The sequence below is a fragment of the Macaca mulatta genome, chromosome 20 (genome assembly GCF_049350105.2).
Source record: "Macaca mulatta isolate MMU2019108-1 chromosome 20, T2T-MMU8v2.0, whole genome shotgun sequence".
NCBI classification, from domain to species: Eukaryota; Metazoa; Chordata; class Mammalia; order Primates; family Cercopithecidae; genus Macaca; species Macaca mulatta.
Genome location: NC_133425.1, coordinates 19,732,550 through 19,753,031, shown reverse-complemented (window position 1 = coordinate 19,753,031; position 20,482 = coordinate 19,732,550). Strand labels below are relative to the sequence as shown.

The window sequence follows — 20,482 nt, the reverse complement described above, 5'->3', positions numbered from 1 at the left end:
GATGTGAGAATAATTAAGCATCTTTGTTTAGGCCATTATGAGTTGGGCTTTCTGCTATTTGCAGCTGAACATGTTCCTGATAGAAACAATTAAAATGTAGCACTGACTGGTGGCCGGGCGCGGTGGATCACGCCTGTAATCCCAGCACTTTGGGAGGTCGAGGCGGGCGGATCACAAGGTCAGGAGATCCAGACCATCCTGGCTAACACGGTGAAACCCCGTCTCTACTAAAAATACAAAAACAAAATCGCGGCGTGGTGGCGGGCGCCTGTAGTCCTAGCTACTCAGGAGGCTGAGGCAGGAGAATGGAGTAAACCCTGGAGGCGGAGCTTGCAGTGAGCTGAGATCGCACAACTGCATTCCAGCCTGGGTGACAGAGTCAGACTCCGACTCAAACAACAACAACAAAAATGTATCATTGAACCACAGTAGCTTATTGGAAGGGGATGGAACAAGAAGGTGATGCTAGGAGTGAATGAGATGAACATTTGACAGGCATATACTATAGTGGGAGGTTGTACCAGGTTGCTGGAGAGCCAGATGAACAGGGCAGAGGAGCTTATGTTCCAGAGAGGGGATGAATGATAAACCAAGGGTTATGAGAAGTGAAAGTACTGCTGTAGAGGGCTTCAACCACAGCCTAGAGGAGCGGAAAGAAGAGGCTTTGAAATTGGCCTGAGGAATTACAGAAGGCTTTTCAGAAGAGGGGCCACGTGGATTGAGTCTAGAGAGATAAATGAGAAGGCAGGGATGTTCCAGGAAGAGACAAAGCTTGTGGAAAGGCACGGAGGAATAGTATGGTGCACTGGAGGAATAGTTTTCTGTGACTCCAAGTACACAACACAACAATGGTACTGAAGTGCCGTTTTAAAATCCAGAACTCAAGGACTCACCCCCAAGGAGTCTGGCCCATCAGGCCAGGAAGGGAAGCCAAGGAAAATGCATTTTTTTTTTTTTTTAAATGGAGTCTCACTCTGTTGCCCAGGCTGGAGTGCAATGGCATGATCTTGGCTTAGTGCAACCTCCTCTTCCCAGGTTCAAGTGATTCTCCTGCCTCAGCCTCTTGAGTAGCTGGAACTATAGGCACACACTGCCACAGCTGGCTATTTTTTTTTTTTTTTTTTTTTTTTAGTAGAGATGGGGTTTCACCACGTTGGCCAGGCTGGTCTCGAACTCCCGAGTTCAGGCAATCCATCCCCTTCCATCTCCTGAAGTGCTAGGATTATAGGCTTGAGCCACCATGCCCAGCCAGGAAGCTGCATTTTAACATGTATCCAGGAGATTTTGATGTAGGTGCTCCCAGTCCACGCTTCAAAACCATGCTGGTGTCTTGTTCCAGGGTTTGAACCTGAGAGTCAAAACAGACTTGAGTTTGAAGCCGACCCTGCCACTTACTTTGGACAAGTTTCCTAATCTTTCTAAGCCTCAATTTCCTCATCGGTTGCTATGAGGCTTAAATGAGAAGTAATGCACCTAGCATAATGCCTGGCACATAAATAGCAGCTCAATAAATGGTTGCCATTAAGATGATTTGGGTGAATGGTATGTTATGAACTAAGACAAGTAAACAGAGATGGGATGTTAAGAAGCTTAAGGGTTAAGCTGAGGAGTTTATTATGTAAGCTATGAAAATCATCAGAGGTCACAGCATGATGCGATTAAATTTGAATTTTAGAGAGGTTCCTACGATAGCCAGTGGGATGTGGTCTGGAAGGAGGCCTGCCTCAATTAAGAAGCCACAGCAGCAATCCAAGCAGGGGGTGGTAAGGGCCTGATCTAAGGCAGCAGACAAGAAGACTGGCGAGGGTGGGGAGTGGGGGCAGGGTGGGGATAGTGGGAGATATTAAACAGGTAGAATCTATAAGGACTGGCAAATGAGAGTGTGGGGCCGTGGAAAGTGAAAAGGAAGCAGGCCGGGTGCAGTAGCTCACACCTGTAATCCCAGGACTTTGGGAGGCTGAGGCAGGTGGATCACCTGAGGTCAGGAGTTCGAGACCAGCCTGGCCAACATGGTGAGACACCATCTCTACTAAACATACAAAAACTAGCCGGGCGTGGTGGCGAGTGCCTGTAATCCCAGCTACTAGGGAGGCTGAGGCGGGGGAATTGCTTGAATCCGGGAGGTGGAAGTTGCAGTGAGCAGAGATTGCACCACTGTACTCCAGCCTGGGCAACAGAGCGAGACTCTGTCTCAAGGAAAAAAAAAAAGGCTGGACTGGGCAGCTGAGTGAACAATGGTAACATTTGTGGAGATGGAGATAAGTTGTTGACGTCTAAAACAGTGCCTGCAGTCACGCCTGGCCCAGCATTGAAAACAGTTCCCAGCCCTGGTAGATACAAGTTGGCTCAATGCTTAAGAACAATTTCTTGGGAGAAATGAGGAAGAAGCTGGTCTGCCCTGGGTTGATAAGGGAATGAGAATGAAAGTGGTGTGGACAAGAGCAAGAGCAGTGTGTTCTTTCCAGAAGCTTGCTGAGAGGGGAGGAGAGACTGATAGGAGCTGGAAGAGGATATAGGGTCAAAGTGGAGGTTTCTTCCTGAGATGACAGGCCAGGGGTGTTTGGAGGAAAAAGCTAGTAGAGATGTTAAAGGCACAGTAGAGGAGGTGAGCGATAGAGCAGGATCCTGGAACAGCAAGGGGATGGTAAGCAGAGGTGGAGAGCTGGGCGGCGAGTAGCGGGCTGAGAGCTTCTTCCACGTGTACAGATGGGCGTTAGCGAACTCCCTCCCCACTCCTGACTGCCTGACTCTTCTCAGTGAATGCCTCCTATGCTAAGAGGTATCACAGAACATTTCAGGAGGTGTTAGAAACGTGGACTAGTAGAACCAGGCAATGGGAGAAGGCACTGAGAGATGCTGATTGCTGAGCAGTGCCGAGAGCCAGTTGGGGTCATCTTTCTTCAGCTGGCTCATTGGCTGCGCTGGAGGAACAAGTATTGATTCACAACTGATCCATGTCGGTATCTGGCAGGTGAAATGAAAGACCAGATTTTACAACAGCATTGGGGGCTAAGGTCAGAGAGTGCTTGATTGATTAAGTGATGAACCAATGACAGTAGTGAGGATGCTATCACAGCATATCAAAATAGGAAACTAAGGCCAGGCGTGGTGGCTCACGCCTGTAATCCCAGCACTTTGGGAAGAGGAGGGTGGCAGACTACTTGAGGTCAGGCCTGGCCAACATGGCAAAACCCCATCTCTACAAAAAATTAGCCAGGCATGGTGGCGGGTGCCTGTAATCCCAGCTACTCCGGAGGCTGAGGCAGAAGAATTGCTTGAATCTGGGGGGCAGAGGTTGCAGTGAGCTGAGATTGCGCCACTGCATCCAGCCTGGGCGACAGAGCCAGATTTCATCTCAAAAAAAAAAAAAAAGTAAACTGTTAAGCCTAACATCCTTTGACTGTCTTGATTAAAACCATGAACACAGCAAGTCACAAACTACTGTAAGATTTGATTAGAAGTGTTGGCAGGGAAGAAGTTTATTGACACACAAGTGCTTTTTCGAATACAAAACTCAGTTGTCACTGGAAAGATGAGGGCGAAAACTGAAGAATATTTACAAATATGTTATAATGGTGAGCATGCACATACATATAAAAGAGCACTAATCAGGTTGGTTAAGGTCTGTGTAAGTTATTTACCGACTTTGCATTTTGTCTTCATGAAATTGAGTTTCTGGCAGGTGTGTTTGCTATGATAATTTGTCGCTTAAATGGAGATTATCTTAATAGAATGTAGTACTTAACCTCAAAGATAGGATTACTACAAAGCCTGTTTTTTCATGTTTGTTGTGAGAAACTGAATTTCCTACATGTTATAGAAAACTGCATTTGTCAGATGTTTAAGAATTGGGTTTATCCATCTAGGTTATAATAATCATCACAGTGCCCATGTGTATAGTTTGCCAATGTTGACCTTGACCTCACTGAATTTTTTTTTTTTTTTTTTTCAGATGGAGTCTCACTCTGTCGCCCAGGCTGGAGTCCAGTGGCACAATCTCAGGTCACTGCAACCTCCGCCTCTCAGGTTCAAGCGATTCTTCTGCCTCAGCCTCTCGAGTAGCTGGGATTACCCACCACCACGCCCGACTTATTTTTTGTTATTTTTAGTAGAGACAGTGTTTCACCATGTTGGCCAGGCTGGTCTCCAACTCCTGACCTCAGGTGATCCACCCGCCTCGGCCTCCCAAAGTGCTGGGATTACAGGCGTGAGCCACCATGCCTGACCTCATTCTGTAACTCTATCATTTTCTAAGTGGCATCAATTCACTTGCTTTTCAGAGAACACCAAAACCCTTTGTCTTTGCTTTCTCTCTAGAGGCCTATTTGACCAAAATAAACTCAATGTGTAAATCACAACACAAGGCATGTTTCTTTGTCAACAATAATGAACATTTATTGACTACTTTTTAAATGCCAGGCACTGTGCTAAGCACCTTTTCATACATCCTTACCTGGTCCTCACAACAGCCCTGTAAGGTAGGTACAACAATTATCTCTCTTTTACAGATGAGGCTGAGTAACTTTTCCAACAATCCTCTAGTAAACTGTATCATAAGGCACTGTTTGGCTTGGAGAAGTGAAAGCTCTGGGGGAAAGACAGCCATAATAACTACTGTCAAATATCTGAGTAGACTCTTTGAGGTGGAGTGATTAGCTCCCTGAATCATAGCACCAAGAGGTAAGGACCTAGGGGTGAAAGTGACAAAGAGAACATCCAAAATGAAAGGGATTTTTCCAGCACGATGTAAGGTTGGAGAAGGAATTTAAGTACTGGATGGGGTTGAAATAGACAACTTTTGAGGGCATCTATCAACTAAGTCTACTATTCTCTTCCTTCTCTGTATTCTCCACTTCTTTCAAGTCATCACATATACTGGTACATTCATTCTTTTTTTCCATTCAATAAACATTTACTGATCTGCGCTATCCAATACAGTAGCTACTATCCAAATGTGGCTATTTAAATTTATTAAAATTAAGTTCAGGCTAGGCCCGGTGGCTCACGCCTGCAATCCTAGCACTTTGGGAGGCTGAGGTGGGTAGATCACCTGAGGTCAGGAGTTCGAGACCAGCCTGGCCAAAATGGTGAAACCCCTTCTCTATAAAAATAAAAAAATTAGCTGGGCATGATGGTGGGTGCCTGTAACCCCAGCTACTCAGGAGGCTGAGGCGGGAGAATCGCTTGAACCCGGGAGGTGGAGGCTGCAGTGAACCCAGACAGCACCACTGCACTCCAGCCTGGGCAACAGTGCAACACTTTCAAAAAAAAAAAATAAATAAATAAATAAATTAGGTCCAACAAGAAATTCAGTTCCTCAATTGCACTAACCACATTTCAAATGTTAAATAACCACTTTTTTTTTTTTCTTTTTTTTTGAGACGGAGTCTCTCTCTGTCACCCAGGCTGGAGTGCAGTGGCGCGATCTCGGCTCACTGCAACCTCCACCTCCCTGGTTCAAGGGATTCCCCTGCCTCAGCCTCCCAAATAGCTGGGATTACAGGCGCACACCACCACGCCCGGATAATTTTTTTTTTTTTTTTTTTTTTTTTTTTGAGACGGAGTCTCGCTCTGTCGCCCAGGCTGGAGTGCAGTGGCCAGATCTCAGCTCACTGCAAGCTCCGCCTCCCGGGTTCACACCATTCTCCTGCCTCAGCCTCCCGAGTAGCTGGGACCACAGGCGCCGCCACCTCGCCCGGCTAATTTTTTTTTTTGTTTTTTTAGTAGAGACGGGGTTTCGCCGTGTTAGCCAGGATGGTCTCGATCTCCTGACCTTGTGATCCGCCCGTCTCGGCCTCCCAAAGTGCTGGGATTACAGGCTTGAGCCACCGCGCCCGGCCCGGATAATTTTTTTTTTTTTTTTTTTTTTGTATTTTTAGTAGAGACGGGGTTTCACCGCGCCGTTTCAGGCAGCTTAGGTAGTGATGGTGGCCACATGAATTAAAAATCTGAGTGTTTGAACTTGAGGAGCTTATGGTCTAGTGGAAAAAAAAAAAAAAAACCACCACCAGCCAACATTATTCATTAAGAACTAGCGCTTTCGCAGCTCCTTCTGTAAATCGAGCAGTTTTTGTTTCTTTTCCCAATAAGCCTTTTGCACTCCTAAAATCACGCTGTTCACTAAGCACTTTTTGTGACTATCTGGTTCCATCTTCCTAACACCATCGAAATAGGTGTCATTATTATGCCCACTTTGCAGACAGGGTAACAAGTTAAATAATTTGCCCAACCTGAGTAACGAATACTGAGAAGGGCCACAAAGGAAGATGTGCTCAACTCCGTTTGGGGAGGTTAAGGAAGGTTTGAAGCAAGAAGGGACTAATACTTACCGTTTGTCCACACCATGGTTACGGAACGCGTGGGCCGCCGACTACTTACTTTAGGATTACCTGGGGTGCTCTTTTTTAAAAAGTGCAGATTCCCTGCATCCCAAGTTGAAGCTCTGTGGGCGGGGCCTGGGAGCCTACATTTTTAACAAGATCCCCGCCCCTGACCCAGCAATTCTTTTCTGTTCACTAAATGAAGTTTAAGAACCACTGGTCCACACCGCATGGTTCTCTTTATTCAGCTTTCCCTCGCTGTTCCCTTGCCTTTGACCTCACTACCGATGGCGATTGGAGGCCGCGCTGCGTAACCGCGGGCTAGCCTCTCCGAGCCTCAGTTTCTCCGTGCGTAAAATGAGGAGCCCGGGCCCGCGGAGCTGCTGCCCGGCGGCCCCGCCCGTCAGCCGCCAGGCGCACAGTGGGCGCTCCTCAAACGCGGCCCCCACCCGGGTCCCGCCCCTCTCGGCCAGCCCGGGCTGCCTACCGTCGCAGATCTGCTCCCACAGATTCTTGCTTGACGGCTCGGCGACCTGCCACGGCGAGACAGGCAGCTCGCGGGAACCGAGAGACACGGTGGGCACCGGCGTCCGGGTGAACGACGAGTCTGTAGAGCAGCTGGGCTTACGGGGCACTGTGTGGCTGGGGACTTGCCGCGGTGCAGCCATGGCCGCGGTTTCCACGGTAACCGCGTTCGCCGGGAGGCCGCGACCCGGAAGAAACCGGAACCCGAGAGGGTGGGCCGGCGACTCGAAGTGGACTTCCGGGTCGCGGCGGAGCGGGCTCTCACGTGGAGGCGGGGAAATTTCGCCCACCGGTGAGTGCCAGGATGCGTTGCAGGCGGGCCGGCGCGGGGTCTGGAGATTACACCAGAGGAAATGCGCGGCGGAGAAGTCGGGGAAATGCGGGCCACCCGCATCCCTAAATCCGACCCCTTCAGTCGGTGCGCGCCTGCTCCGGCCTGAGGCCGCCGCCTCCAGAAAGTTTTCCCGCCTCAGAGCCGGGCCTGGGACCCCACGTAATCCCTCCCAGTCTGTTTGCTGCGGAGGCTTGGGCGCATGGGAGCCCTGGAGGCACCGATCTCACTTCCTGGCTCCCGCGCGTCCTGCCGGTGATCCTACGGGGGAGTGGGGTGTTGCTGCACTGGGTTTGGAGTCCTGTGGGTGGAATTCCGATCTCCTGTTTTCCACTTGATGGCTTTGGAACCTAGGGCAAGTGAATTATTAGTCTCTGGAGCTTGTGAGGTCGGGTATTCACAATGATCCTCACAAAGCTGCCGCGGGAATTTAAAAGCGCTTTTGTAGAAAGCATATGTGTTTGCAGGACATGCACTGTAATGTTCTTTTCCTTTCTCTTTGAAAGAGTGAATGCATTTGGTCGCAGGGCTCAAGAGGAGGATGCTATCTGTACTTTTCTAAATGGCAGAGATGGGGAGAGAAGGGGATTAAGAGTTGACCCGCAACCTCCCGGTGGATTCTTTGTTCTTACCAGATCTCTTGGCCACTCCCCTCTTCTGAAGTCGTCTTGGCTTTCTTGACTACACTATTTCAAGGTTTGCACCTTCTTTGCAAGCTCTTTTATCTCTGCCCACTTATTTAAATGCCAATACAATAGTCCCCCTCCCCCGTTATCCCCGGGCAGTACGTTCCTAAACCCCCAGTGGATGTCTGAAACCACAAATAGTACCGAACCCTAAATATAACTATGTTTTTTCTTTTGTATACTACCTGTGACAAAGTTTATAAGTTAGGCACAGTAGGGCAGGGTGCGGTGGCTCACACCTGTAATCCCAGCACTTTGGGAGGCCGAGGTGGGCGGATCACTTGAGGCCAGGAGTTGGAGACCAGCCTGACCAACGTAGTAAAACCCCGTCCCTACTAAAAATACAAAAATTAGCCGGGCGTGGTGGTATATGCCAGTAATCCCAGCTACTCAGGAGGCTGAGGTGTGAAAATTGCTTGAACCGGGGAGGTGGAGGTTGCAGTGAGCCGAGATCATGCCACTGCACTCCAGCCTGGGCAACAGAGTGAGATCTTGTCTCACAAAAAATTAGGTACAGTAAAAGATTACCAACAATCTAGCTAGTAATAAAATAGAACAATTACAACAGTATATTGTAATAAAATTTGCACGCGTGTGATCTCCCTCTCAAGATAACTTGGTGTGCTGTGCTCACCTATTTTGGGACCAGGGTTGACCGGGGTAACTGAAACCTGGGAATGGGAAACCTGGGATTGGGCCGGGGACTACTGTATTTTTTGAGGTCTTGTCTCAGGCTTGTTCTGTTCAAGGCTTAATCACCACCCATACATTCCTAACTTTATGTCGCCCATGTCAGCACGGCCACCCAAACACACCTCATCCATATATTCACCTGTCCAGTGAACATCTCCAAAGCATCTGTCCAATCAAGCCTGTCCCTTCAGCCGCTTGCCTTCAGTACCTTTGTCTCAGGGATTAGTAGCACCATCCTGCAGTTGTTCTTCAGAAATTTTCCTGACAACTGGTAGGACAGGTTATACAACCTCTACCACCCTGACCTTACCACTTGCTTTTATCACTTGTATCCTTGTTATTAAACCTTATTTCCTTCCACACCTACTTGCTTCTTGATGGGTGGTGGTTTATGTTGTTCATCTCTGTCTCTCTAGCATGTATTCATTCATTCAGTGAGTATTTATTGAGCACCTGATATGTGCCAGGCACTGAGCAGGATGCTAGAAATAAACCAGGAAACAGGGCAGACAGGAATGAATGAGTATAGTTATTCCCTTGACTCTTCAAGGTGCTCCTGGAGTGAGTTATGAATGAACTTGACCTGTAGCTCAGGCCTGGCCTGGCTCTTTGAAGCTCTTAACAGTGAGCCAGCTCCAGTGTGGACCCTGTAGGTTCTGAAGCTGAGGACGGCTGCAGGATGGAGAAGCTTTTCTTTTCTCTCCCATAATCCTAACTGCCTGTTAGATATTTTGGGATATTTTGCTTCTAAATTCTGGGAATGTCTAGTGCAGGGAGCAGCAGGAACTTGGCTGGGGACTGGAGTGAGAGAAGTGGTCCAGCTGGACGCTGAAGGGTATTGAGGACCCCACAGCCGTTTCTCACAGGTGCTTCCATGGTATCTGTCCAAGACAAGCTGGGTGCCCTCAGTACTGTGTATCACTGTGACTCATTCAGTGTTGGCAATCAACTTCACATTTTAAAAACAGTGAAACTAGGCCAGGCAAGGTGGCTCATGCCTGTAATCCCAGCATTTTGGGAGACTGAAGCAGGCGGATCACTTGAGGTCAGGAGTTTGAGACCAGCCTGGCCAACATGGTGAAACCCCGTCTCTCCTAAAAAGGAAAAAAAAAAAAAAATCAGCTGGGTGTGATCGCGGTTGTCTGTTATCCCAGCTACTCAGGGGAGGCTGAGGCTGGAGAATCACTTGAACCCAGAGGCGGAGGTTTCAGTGAGCCAAGATCATGCCACTGCCCTCCAGCCTGGGCGACAGAGCAAGACTCTGTCTCCAAAAAAAAAAAAAAAAGAAAAAAGAAAAAGGGATTTCACAATGTACCAAGCACTTTTCATGCGTTGTCTCATTTACTCTTTTCAACACCCTTTTGAGGAAGGAGGTGTTATATTCCCCCATTTTCCAGATGAAGAAATTGAGGCTCAGGGAGGTTAGCTGATTTACTTAAGGTGAGAGAACCATTTAGGTTTGAACCTAGGGCTGTCTGGATATAAAATTTATGCTGTTTCTATTGTATTTCTTTTTTTGCTCTAAAGGAATCATGTCCATTTTCCCTATCCCGTAATGCTTAGTCCACCCACTCAAAGAAACATGGCTCTTGGCAATGCTTAGTAGAACTGAACACAGGATGGCTTGGTATAGGGGTAACTTGTACCATTTGTTTTTTCAGGAATGATCACCAAGACACACAAAGTAGACCCTGGGGTCCCAGAGAAGAAAAAGAAGAAGAAAGTGGTCAAAGAACCAGGGACTCGATACTCAGTTGTAAACAATGATGATTACTTGGCCGATGTTTCTTCTGTAAGAGCCACATCCCCCTCTAAGAGTGTGGTCCATGGGCAGGCGCCTGAGATGCCTCCAGTGAAGAAAAAGAAGAAGAAAAAGACGGGTCTCAGCACCCCTTGCGAGGGGCATGTGGAACCTGAGACACTGCTGCATGCCAGACGGGCAGAGAAGTCACCCAGCCCCAGGAAGCAGGTGCTTGGCCACTTGGAGTTCCTCAGTGGGGAGAAGAAAAAGAAGTCACCTCTGGCCATGTCCCATGCCTCTGGGGTGAAAACCTCCCCAGACCCTAGACAGAGTGAGGAGGAAACCAGAGTTGGCAAGAAGCTCAAAAAACACAAGAAGGAGAAAAAGGGAGCCCGGGATGCCACAGCCTTCTCAGTCCAGGACCCTTGGTTCTGCGAGGCCAGGGAGGCCAGGGATGTTGCGGACACCTGCTCAGTGGGAAAGAAGGATGAGGGACAGGCAGCCTTGGGGCAGAAACGGAAGCGGAAGAGCCCCAGAGAACACAACGGGAAGGTGAAGAAGAAAAAAAAAATCCACCAGGAGGAAGACACCCTCCCAGGCCACTCCAAGCCCTCCCGGTCCATGGAGAGCAGCCCTAGGAAAGGAAGTAAAAAGAAGCCAGTCAAAGCTGAGGCTCCGGAATACATCCCCAGAAGTGATGATCCTAAGGCCTCTGCAAAGAAAAAGATGAAGTCCAAGAAGAAGGTAGAGCAGCCAGTCATCGAGGAGCCAGCTCTCAAAAGGAAGAAGAAGACGAGGAAAGAGAGTGGGGTAGCAGGAGACCCTTGGAAGGAGGTAGGTTTTCCTTCAGAAATGGACTCTGCCATGGGAGAATCAAGGGTGGGGCTTGGGAGGGGTGTGTAGGCATGTGTGCATGTTTGCACATGCACGAGTACTCATGCTTATAGCTAAAACCCTGGTTAAATTAATTTCAGCCGGAATAGGGAGTTTATTGACATGCAATTGAAAAGGTTATGGTTAAACTAGCTTCAGGTATGGCTGGATCCAGGGGCTCATGCAGCATCATCGATAATTGCAGGTATCCTTTGCTACTGAAACCAGCCAAGTTTTCCCTGTCTGCCATCAGGGTCTGAATTAACTGGGATTAATTTTACAGATGAATCCCTTGCTTTCTGAACTCTTGCCACTTGCTATCCAAAACTCAGGAACCAAGTAACGTGAGATAACAGTGCCCGTGGCTATCTGAGTATCATCAGAGCTCAGTATACAAAATTTATAAATCAAATAGATTTGGGTAGCAGGAGATGCCTGTGTGAGACTTCCTCAGCTCTGGGCTTTGTAGTTTTCTATCTTGGTTTATGGCCCATCCTCCTCCTCCTCTTCCATCACATCGTGGCTTGATGGTCCCGGCAGCTCCAGGCTTTCATCCCAGCAGTTCAGCTACCCCCAAAGGAAGAAGGTGGCCCCTGTAAAACTATGACAGAAATCTCAGGGCCACTGTCACAGGCCTCAGTTGGATCAGTCTATCCAGAAGCTCTAATCTAAAACCAAAGGTGGCCGGGTGTGGTGGCTCATGCTTATAATTCCAGCACTTTGGGAGACCAAGGCAGGCAGATCACTTGAGGCCAGGAGTTCGAGACCAGCCTGGCCAACATGGTGAAACCTCGTCTCTACTAAAAATACAGAAACTAGCTGGGCATGGTGGCAGGCGCCTGTATTCCCAGCTACTCATGAGGCTGAGGCACGAGAATCGCTTGAACCTGGGAGGTGGAGGTTGCAGTGGTCCAAGATCACACCACTGCATTCCAGCCTGGGTGACAGAGTGAGACTGTCTCAAAAAAAGAAAAACTTGAGGTGAAGGGCAGGGGGTGTCAGTCACAACTAAACCACACTGTCTGAGATGCGGGAAGGCAGTTTCTGAGAGGAAAACTGGAGTTCTGTTACCAGGAGGGAAGGAGCAGATGATGGCTTGGTGAAAAGCACAGACACCCGCTGTCTTCAGCCTGCCAGGCTGCCTGGAGTGAGAGAGGGAGACCTGAGGCGAGCCGGAGGGCTGGGGGCTCCCCAGACCCACAGCCTTTCCCAGCTGAGCCCCTTCCAGGGCCAGGCCCCCATTCCCATCCTCAGGTGTGTGCGGACGTGTGGGCAGAAACAAGATGGTGTGTGTCTTGTTTCAGGGTGTGTGTCCTGCTCCAGACAGTGTCCGGCCCTTCCGTGTGGCCGGTGGCTGACATTTCTTGAGTGCTTACTGTATGCCCAGACTGCCATGTATCAACCCATTTCATCCTCCTACCTGTCTGGTGAGGTAGCTGCTGTGGGCACCCCCATTTAACAGATCAGGAAACTGAGGCTCCAGAGACTTAATACCTTGTCTAAGGTCAGGCAGCTGGCAAGAGGTGGAGCTGGGATTCAAACTCAGCTAGTCTGGCTTCTGAAGTTAGCATTTATCCCTTCTCAGAAATCATCTATGTAATCTCTTACAGAAGCAGGTATTATTGGAGCCCCAGAAATGACTGTCTTCTATTAGCATAAACCCCAGATTCTCTTCCCAACTCTGCAGCAGTCTGCTGGGTGACCTTGAACCAGCCATTGCTTGGTTAGAGGGGGAAGGGAGGGGAGGGGTGGCCTCCATATCAAAGGCCTCCAGGTGTTAGCTTTGGTTGCGGGATTTCTCCAGCTTTGCACTAGTCCATTAGCCTTGGTTTACCAGCATCTTCCTTTATTCAGAAACTTGCAGTTGGGAGGAACCCTAGAAGCTTGGGCGCAGCCACCATCAGACTCTAGAATCCCGTCTCCCAGGAGCTCAGTGAAAGGGAGTTCCCTCTGCTTAACATCTGTGAGGGGGACTGTACCTCCCACAGCAGCCCACCCAGTCCGGCAAATGCACATGTGTTCCGGGCCTGGATGAGTGATGGGAATGGAGAGGGCCTCCAGGGTCATCACACACGTGACGCTAGGTGCCAGGCAGAGCCCGCTTCTCAAGTGAGGACGCGTGAAATATCAGCATTTGTCATTACCGAAGAACCCCAAGAGAGTGGCTGGCCTGAGGTCTCGCTGTTGGGGGGTCTTCAGGGCCAAGGCGGGTGGGAGAGCGTGGTGCATTTAGTGTGGTCTTCAGCCTCTGTCCTCTAGTTTGGTGTCAGCATAGGAGGTAAGTGACGTGTGTAGTGGGAAAGGTTGGACACAAAGCCCTGGGTCGGGAGATGTGGGTTAGAATCAACAGGTCCCTGAGCCATGGGGTAACCTTGTAGTCACTTTACCTGTCTGAGCCTCAGTTTCTTCATCTGTCAAATAGGTTAATACTACTGTTTTGCAGGAGAATTGTGGAAGAGAAGGGATGGGAAGGACTTTGCTGACTATGAGATGTTTCTAGGTGGCAGGGCTGGGGGTGATGCCATGGTCTGAGGTCTTTTCTGGACTTTGTCATGGTCTCACCCCGCTGGGTGCAGGGGCAGAGGCCATTCGTTGTAAACTTGAACCTTACCCAGCTCTGCCCTCTCCTGCAGGAAACAGACACGGACTTAGAGGTGGTGTTGGAAAAGAAAGGCAACATGGATGAGGCGCACATAGACCAGGTATAGCCCAGACCCTCCTCAGGCCCCTCCCACTGCCTCCTGCCACCCCTGGAGTCTCACTTGCCGCCTGCCAGACTGGCTATGTGATCCTGGTCTCAGGGGTACCAGGGACTCCAGAGGCCACTGGGCTAACCGCCAACGCACACCTCCCGGGCAGGGAATGCGTGCTTTCCCCATCCTCACGCTGGGGGCCCTTCTGGCTGCCGTGGCCGTGGCCGAGAGGCCCGACTGGCCATTCCCTGTTACTTGCTGCAGGATGTGGGGGACATGTCCCTAAGACCCTGCAGCTGGGCAGGTGACACATGCTCAGCCAGGCCCACATGCTGCCCCCCCCCGGGCTAATTCAGGAGCATTCAGAGGAGAAGTTTTGTTGTGAATCAGCTTCTGCTTCTGTCGTGCCCAGATTCCCTGGCAAATGCATCCCTGCAGGAACTGGACTTTTTGGCCTTAGGGGATTTTTTTTTTTTTTTGAGACGGAGTCTTGCTCTGTCACCCAGGCTGGAGTGCAGTGGTATGATCTCGGCTCACTGCAAGCTCCACCTCCCGGGTTCACGCCATTCTCCTGCCTCAGCCTCCCGAGTAGCTGAGACTACAGGCCCACCAACACACCCAGCTAATTTTTTTTTTTGTATTTTTAGTAGACGGGGTTTCACCATGTTAGCCAGGATGGTCTCGATTTCCTGACCTGGTGATCCACCCGCCTCAGCCTCCCAAAGTGCTGGGACTACAGGCGTGAGCCACTGTGCCCGGCAACTTGGGGGATTTTTATGATCCTGGACCCTGAGGCCTGGCAGGACATAGGGGTAGCCATATGGGCCTGGTGTTAGACCATTACTGACCGGGGGACCTGGGCAGGCACTGATCTCACCGACCCTCGTTTTCCCCGTCTGTGAAGTGGGGCTCATGACAGCATGGACCGTCACAGGCTGCTGTGAAAACCAAGTGAGGCCATGTTTGTGAGGCAGTCGGCAGTGGCCGGCCTCATATCTGTGCGTAATAAATAGCAGCAATTAATTGCTCAGTTGGTGCTCCAGTGGCGGCCTTGAGCCATGCTGGCAACCACGTATGAGATGGAACCAGGTGCTCTACTGGATATTTACGTAGATATTCTTCTTAGATATCTACATAGATATTTTTCTTATTTACCCTTGTTTTTCTTAATTACCCGTCAAGGTAGCTGATAGGTCCATCTATTGTGGTTAAATAGACCAGTGTTTAGAAAGGTTGAGTGACTTACCCAAGGCCACACAGCTAGTTAATGGCAGTGCGGGGATTCAAACTAGCCTCTAGATAGGCACGTGGCTCACGCCTGTAATCCCAGCACTTGGGGAGGCCAAGACGGGTGGATTGCTTGAGGCCAGGAGTTCGAGACCAGCCTGGCCAGCATGGCGAAATCATCTCTCTACTAAAAATATAAAAATTAGCCAGGTGCTGTGGCGCACACCTGTAGTCCCAGCTCCTGGGAGGCTGAGGCGGAAGAATCGCTTGAGCCTGCGAGGCAGAGGTTGTAGTGAACTGCGATCGCACCACTATACTCCAGCCTGGGTGATGGAGCAAGGCTCTGTCTCAGTAAATACATATATACATACAGACCACCCTCTGCCTGACTCCACAGCCTGTTTTCTTTGTAGAAAACACTTTTACTGTCACAAAAGTTAACTATGGTGTCCTCTGCACAAGAAGGCGGTGCTTTGGCGTTGCATTTTGGGAAAGTCTCCATCTCACATGGCTGCTACAAACAAAAACTGTTCTAATGGTGAAGGTGATTAAGCCTCAGTTTCTAGGAAAATTCATTCTTAAGAGGCTAAAGAGGATAAATGACCCTGCCCAGTATAGGCCAAGGGGCTACAGCTCTTGAGATGCTAAGAGAATATTTTGATAGTAGCTTCCTATCGTTTGTAGCAGAGTCAAGCTGCGCTAGTTCCTCCCATGCTCCGTTCCCCCAGCCCCGTCTCTGTCCTGGGTTTTAAACTTGAAAGAAGATCTCTGTGTCTGATGGCCCCCTTCTGTTATCCTTCTTGCTCAGGTGAGGCGAAAGGCCTTGCAAGAAGAGATTGATCGCGAGTCAGGCAAAACGGAAGCTTCTGAAACCAGGAAGTGGACGGTAAGTTTGGGGCTAGGGCTCTGCGAGGAGGTGGCACGCTCAACCTCCTGACACCTCCCCTCGCCTCCAGCATGAGGAGTGGAGCAGGAGAACCAAGTGTGTCCAGGCCCCAGAGGCAGCCCCAGCCTGCAGCTGGCTCCCTCCACAGCACAATTGGTGCTGAGCTAATTTCCTTCCTTCTGAAAGGGGCACTTGCCTCCCTCCTAGAGAGCTGACCCGTGAGATAAGCTGCCTGAACCTTTGTCTCAGCCCTGGACTGGTGTGGTGTCCTAAGGATTAATCACCGAGGACACATTCCAGCGAGCTCTTGCCAGCGGTGGACCATGCCCTCGAGGGGCTGTTAGGAACAGGGGCAAGAGGCAGAGGTGAGGGGTGGCAGTGGCCTCTCTCAGGCCTGGTTTTCAGATCCACTCTGACTGGGAAATGTCCAAGCCAGGCCTGAGAAGATCTCTCAGGAGGGAGGAGGGTGCGAGGATCATGAGGCCGGAGAGTGCGAGGTTGGCAAGCTGGGGCCCTGCTGGGGTTCGGTGGAGCTCTGTGCTGGGTGCTGGACATGGAGCAGACAAAGCCCATGTGATCCCCATCATTGCACTCACGGTCTAGAGGCCAGAGCTGGGTGAGCGTGGCAGGAAAGTGCTCAGCAAACAAGGAAAGGAAGATCAGTTGAGGTGGCAGTAGCGGTCAGGAGAAGGAAACAGTACAGTGAGTTGGAGAGAGACTGCGGGCGGGGGCTGCAACCGATGGGCGAGGGCTCGGAGATGGTAACGCGTGTCCAGAGATGTTCAGGGTGCAGGGGCCCCAGCCCTCAGGAGACCAGGGGAAGAGCGTTTCAGTGAGGCCAGTGGCCGGTGCAGACCCCTAAGGTAGGAAGGGGTCTGGAGTGATCTGTAGGGAAGGCCAGTGAGGCACGGCACTGCAGCTGGGACGAGGGACAAGAGGGCTGCAGGCCACAGGCCTCGGCCTCATCGGCCATGGTAGAGAGCTGGCCTGGGATCTGGCTAAGTGGGATCAGCTGAAGGGCACTGACTGGCAAGCGGGAAGACCTGGTAGAAGGCTCAGCCCCTAGGCTGCAGCCCAGCCTGAGGATGGTGGCAGAGGATAGACAAAGAAAACAGCTTGGTGATTTCCTTTGGAGGCGCAGCTGGCGGGACTTGTTCATAGATTGGATTTCGGGGAGAGGAAAAGAAGGGTCTGGGTGACCAGTGAGGCTGGCCTTCCGGCTCTGTCAGAGCATTCAGAAAAGAATCAAAAGATCTGAAATCACTACTGGCTCCGCCACTGTCTAGTGGTGGGACTCTGGCCAAGTACCTTCCCCGAGCCTCTGTCCACGCCTGTAAAATGGGACTCGTACCCTGGCCTGGTGGGGTATGGAGTGGGGCTTTGTTATGGGTCCTGCCTCCCTTTCTCTGCATGCCACCCTGCTGAGCTGAGCTGAGCCCAGCTGATGGGACATCCAGCTTGAATAGGGAAGACAAGAAAAATGGCAATGTGATTTGGAGCTGATGTCCTGGGGGCTGTCCCTGGAAGGACGTCAGGAGAGTGATCCTGGGGCACAGGGCCTAGGACATGCCGTGCCACTGAGACGTGTGGTGAAGTGGCTCTCTGGGTGGGCAGCAGCCGTCGGAAGTGCCGGTTCACCCAGGACCAGCTAGCAGCCTCCTGCTCTCCCTAAAACCCATGTGGGGTGGTCATAGACAGCCTCTCACTCTAGAAACTGCAGGGCAGGGGAGCTGTCATTATTCCTGCGTCTGGGCCACCATGAAGCTGGGAGAATGTGTCACTGCTTCACTCAGGTCAGCTGTAGCGACAACTGGTTCTTATTCTCCCAAAGCCAACCCAGGAGTAAGTGCTGGGCTGGTATCTGGCTTGGGAGCGGAAAGTTGCCAGGCGGCATGGAGGTCTGCAGTCTGGTTGGGGTAGGGGGAGAGGAGTGGCCAGTCACTGAGGGCTTCGGGTGTGCCATGCATTGTGCACTGGGCTTTTGGTGTCAAATCTGCCATATGTCTCACTGAAGCCCTATGAGGGGATGTTATGGCCCCACCTTAGGGATGAAGACGCTGAGGCTCAGAGAGATGAGGGGACTTGAGCAGGGTCACCCACGGGAGGCTTCCTCCCGGGTCTGCCTGACTTCAGAGTCAGTCTCCTCGGGAGGTGAGTTTCTTTCCTCTCTCGCCGACCTGGGAAGAAGGGGGTCTGGAGGGGCTCTCCTGCATTTTCTCGCACATAGGTGGTAGAGCACTCTGGCTGGAATGGGGACCCCCGAGTTCCTGGGCTTGGCTCAGTCTGACTTGGCTGTGTGACCTTTACCCCTGTGGGCCTGCACCCCTTCCCGCTATAAAACAGTGCTTCTGAGAAGCACACTTCAGATTCCCACTCGCCCTCTCCCACCCTCCAACTCACCCAACGTTAGGCTGCTGGTTGAGGGCCCGGCTGCTGGGCTCTGGGGTGCCCTGTGTTGCAGGGGAGGTGCGCCCTGTGGGGACGTGGGGGAGGTATGCTGTCTTGTGAGGTGCACGGTGAGGGGTGCGGAGGTAGGGGGAGGTGCGCTGTGTGGGGTGGTTGGGGGAGTGCGCTGTGGGTGGAGGCAGGGGGAGGTGCGCTGTGAAGGGAGGCTGGGGGAGTGCGCTGTGTAGGGTGGTGGGGGGAGGTATGCGGTGGGGGGAGGTGCGCTGTGTGGGAGGTGGGGGGAGTGTGCTGTGTTGTGAAGTGAGGCACACTGGGCTGCGTGCCATGAGTTAGGAAACGAGGAGGAAGGCAGAAAGGCAGCTCTGTGTGCAGAGGTGGGCAGTGGTGTTGGCTGGACCTGGGCTTGAATTCTGGGGGTCACTAGTTAGGTTTCTGTCTCCAGCTAAGCTGCAGACCTTTATTTCCTCCTCCGTGCAATGGCAATAACAGCAGTGTTCTCATAGGGCTGTCGTTAGGATTAATGGAATAATCCACTATTGAGCTTATTAGCACTGTGCCTGGTACACAGCAGCCGTCTAATCTGCTGGGCCCTCCCTGATGAGGCTGGGGGCAAGGGAAGCAAAGGGCTTTGGACTCAAGGGAAATAGCCACCTTCTTCCTCTCTTCCCAGGGAACCCAGTTTGGCCAGTGGGATACTGCTGGTTTTGAGAACGAAGACCAGAAACTGAAATTTCTCAGACTTATGGGTGGCTTCAAAAACCTGTCCCCTCCTCCGTCCAACCGCGCCCCCAGCACGACTGCAAGACCCAACATGGCCCTCAGCAAGAAGGCGGCTGACAGCCTGCAGCAGAACCTGCAGCGGGACTACGACCGGGCCATGAGCTGGAAGTACAGCCACAGCCGCGGAGCCGGCCTTGGTTTCTCCACTGCCCCCAACAAGATCTTTTACATTGACAGGAACGCTTCCAAGTCAGTCAAGCTGGAAGATTAAACTCTAGAGTTTTGTCCCCCAAAAACTGCCACAATTGCTTTGATTATTACATTTATGCTGGAGATTATATTTCTTTTTGTGAAAAATCAGATCTTGGTGATGACCTCGAGCAGCAGGATATAAATAACTCCCATAAGCTTAGCGTTCCAGTAATGGAACACTAGGCATAAATGGTTTATTCAGTCGTGCAAATGAAAGCCATCTGACAGTTGGCTCACATTGAACACCTGTGGAGATTAAGGACAAGGACAACTATCTTGATGGGCTTGGATGAACTGGGGTGGGGCAGCTCATATTTCGGGAGCCAGGAGAACGAGTGAGTGGCTAAAACCTCCTGTTTTCTGTGTTAAACATTCCGTCCCTGTTTGAGACGTCGATATGTACAGTTAACCTTTGTTGAGTGTTTAGCAGGTGCTAGGCAAATACTAGTGTTTTCCATAACGTATTTAATCTTCATAATTATGAAATGGGTGCTATTATTAGTCCCGTCTTATAGATGAGGCAAGTGAGGTTCAGGGATAAAGTAATAAAATTGCCTGGGGTCACCCAGCCACTAAGTGCCGGGTGTTTTACTTTTGTACCCGAAGCCCTAAGTTCTCTCTTCGCCACTCTGAATGTTCCCTTTAGGGAATTTCCACCAGAATCCTCGTTGGGGATGGAAATGTCTTTGGATTGAGGAAAAAGTTCTATGACAAAAGTCTGCATCTCTGATGAAAAGTGGAGTGAATGAGGAACGGAGAATTGCAAGCTCCTTTTCCTCCCTTTTCCTTTCCCCCGTCATAGAGCAGCTGTGGGCAGCGAGGGGTCTGAGTTGTTGCCAAACACATGTGGCTGAGCTGCTGCTGCTGCTGCTGCTGGGAAATGCACCTTTAAACCCGTCCTGCCTTTTCCACTGGCCTCCCTTCGGCCCTAAGTGCTGAGGCAGGATTTTGTCTTTTTGTGCTTTGACTGGATTCTGAACAAGGCATTTTAGGAAGAGTGATTAGTCCTGCAAATGAACCAATGACAGATTCCCAGGGACATGTGTGTGTGTGTGTTTTGAGATAGAGTCTCACTCTGTCACCCAGGCTGCAGTGTAGTGGCATATCATGGCTTATTGCAACAACTACC

At 50.8% G+C, this 20,482-nt stretch overlaps 2 protein-coding genes across 12 annotated transcripts in view; one reads left to right on the top strand and one right to left on the bottom strand.

The window, feature by feature from the left end:
- Positions 1-7,033, bottom strand: part of IQCK (IQ motif containing K) — a 140,069-nt gene extending 133,036 nt beyond the window's left edge. For 6 of the 7 annotated variants that reach the window (XR_013410823.1, XM_015125656.3, XM_077983441.1 and 3 more), the window contains exon 1: positions 6,808-6,999. Coding sequence is in view for 5 of the 7 variants with exons in the window: in XM_015125656.3 (XP_014981142.1) it covers positions 6,808-6,988 (181 nt within the window). In the remaining 2 variants the exon portion in view is untranslated. 7 annotated transcript variants of the gene reach the window in all.
- A 34-nt stretch (positions 7,034-7,067) lies between these two features.
- KNOP1 (lysine rich nucleolar protein 1) lies at positions 7,068-19,929 on the top strand. 5 transcript variants are annotated; one of them, XM_077986371.1, is made up of 6 exons: positions 7,068-7,137; positions 7,683-7,872; positions 10,217-11,130; positions 13,803-13,871; positions 15,898-15,975; positions 19,052-19,929. In XM_077986371.1, exons 3-6 carry the CDS (start codon positions 10,219-10,221, stop codon positions 19,370-19,372), a joined length of 1,380 nt encoding a protein of 459 aa, XP_077842497.1. In that variant the 5' UTR covers positions 7,068-7,137; positions 7,683-7,872; positions 10,217-10,218; the 3' UTR covers positions 19,373-19,929. The 5 variants fall into 5 exon arrangements, with proteins under 5 accessions (XP_077842497.1, XP_077842498.1, XP_001083772.4 ...); XM_077986372.1 differs by having other exon boundaries at positions 7,068-7,263; positions 7,704-7,872; XM_001083772.5 differs by lacking the exon at positions 7,683-7,872.
- Positions 19,930-20,482: the final 553 nt, after the last annotated feature.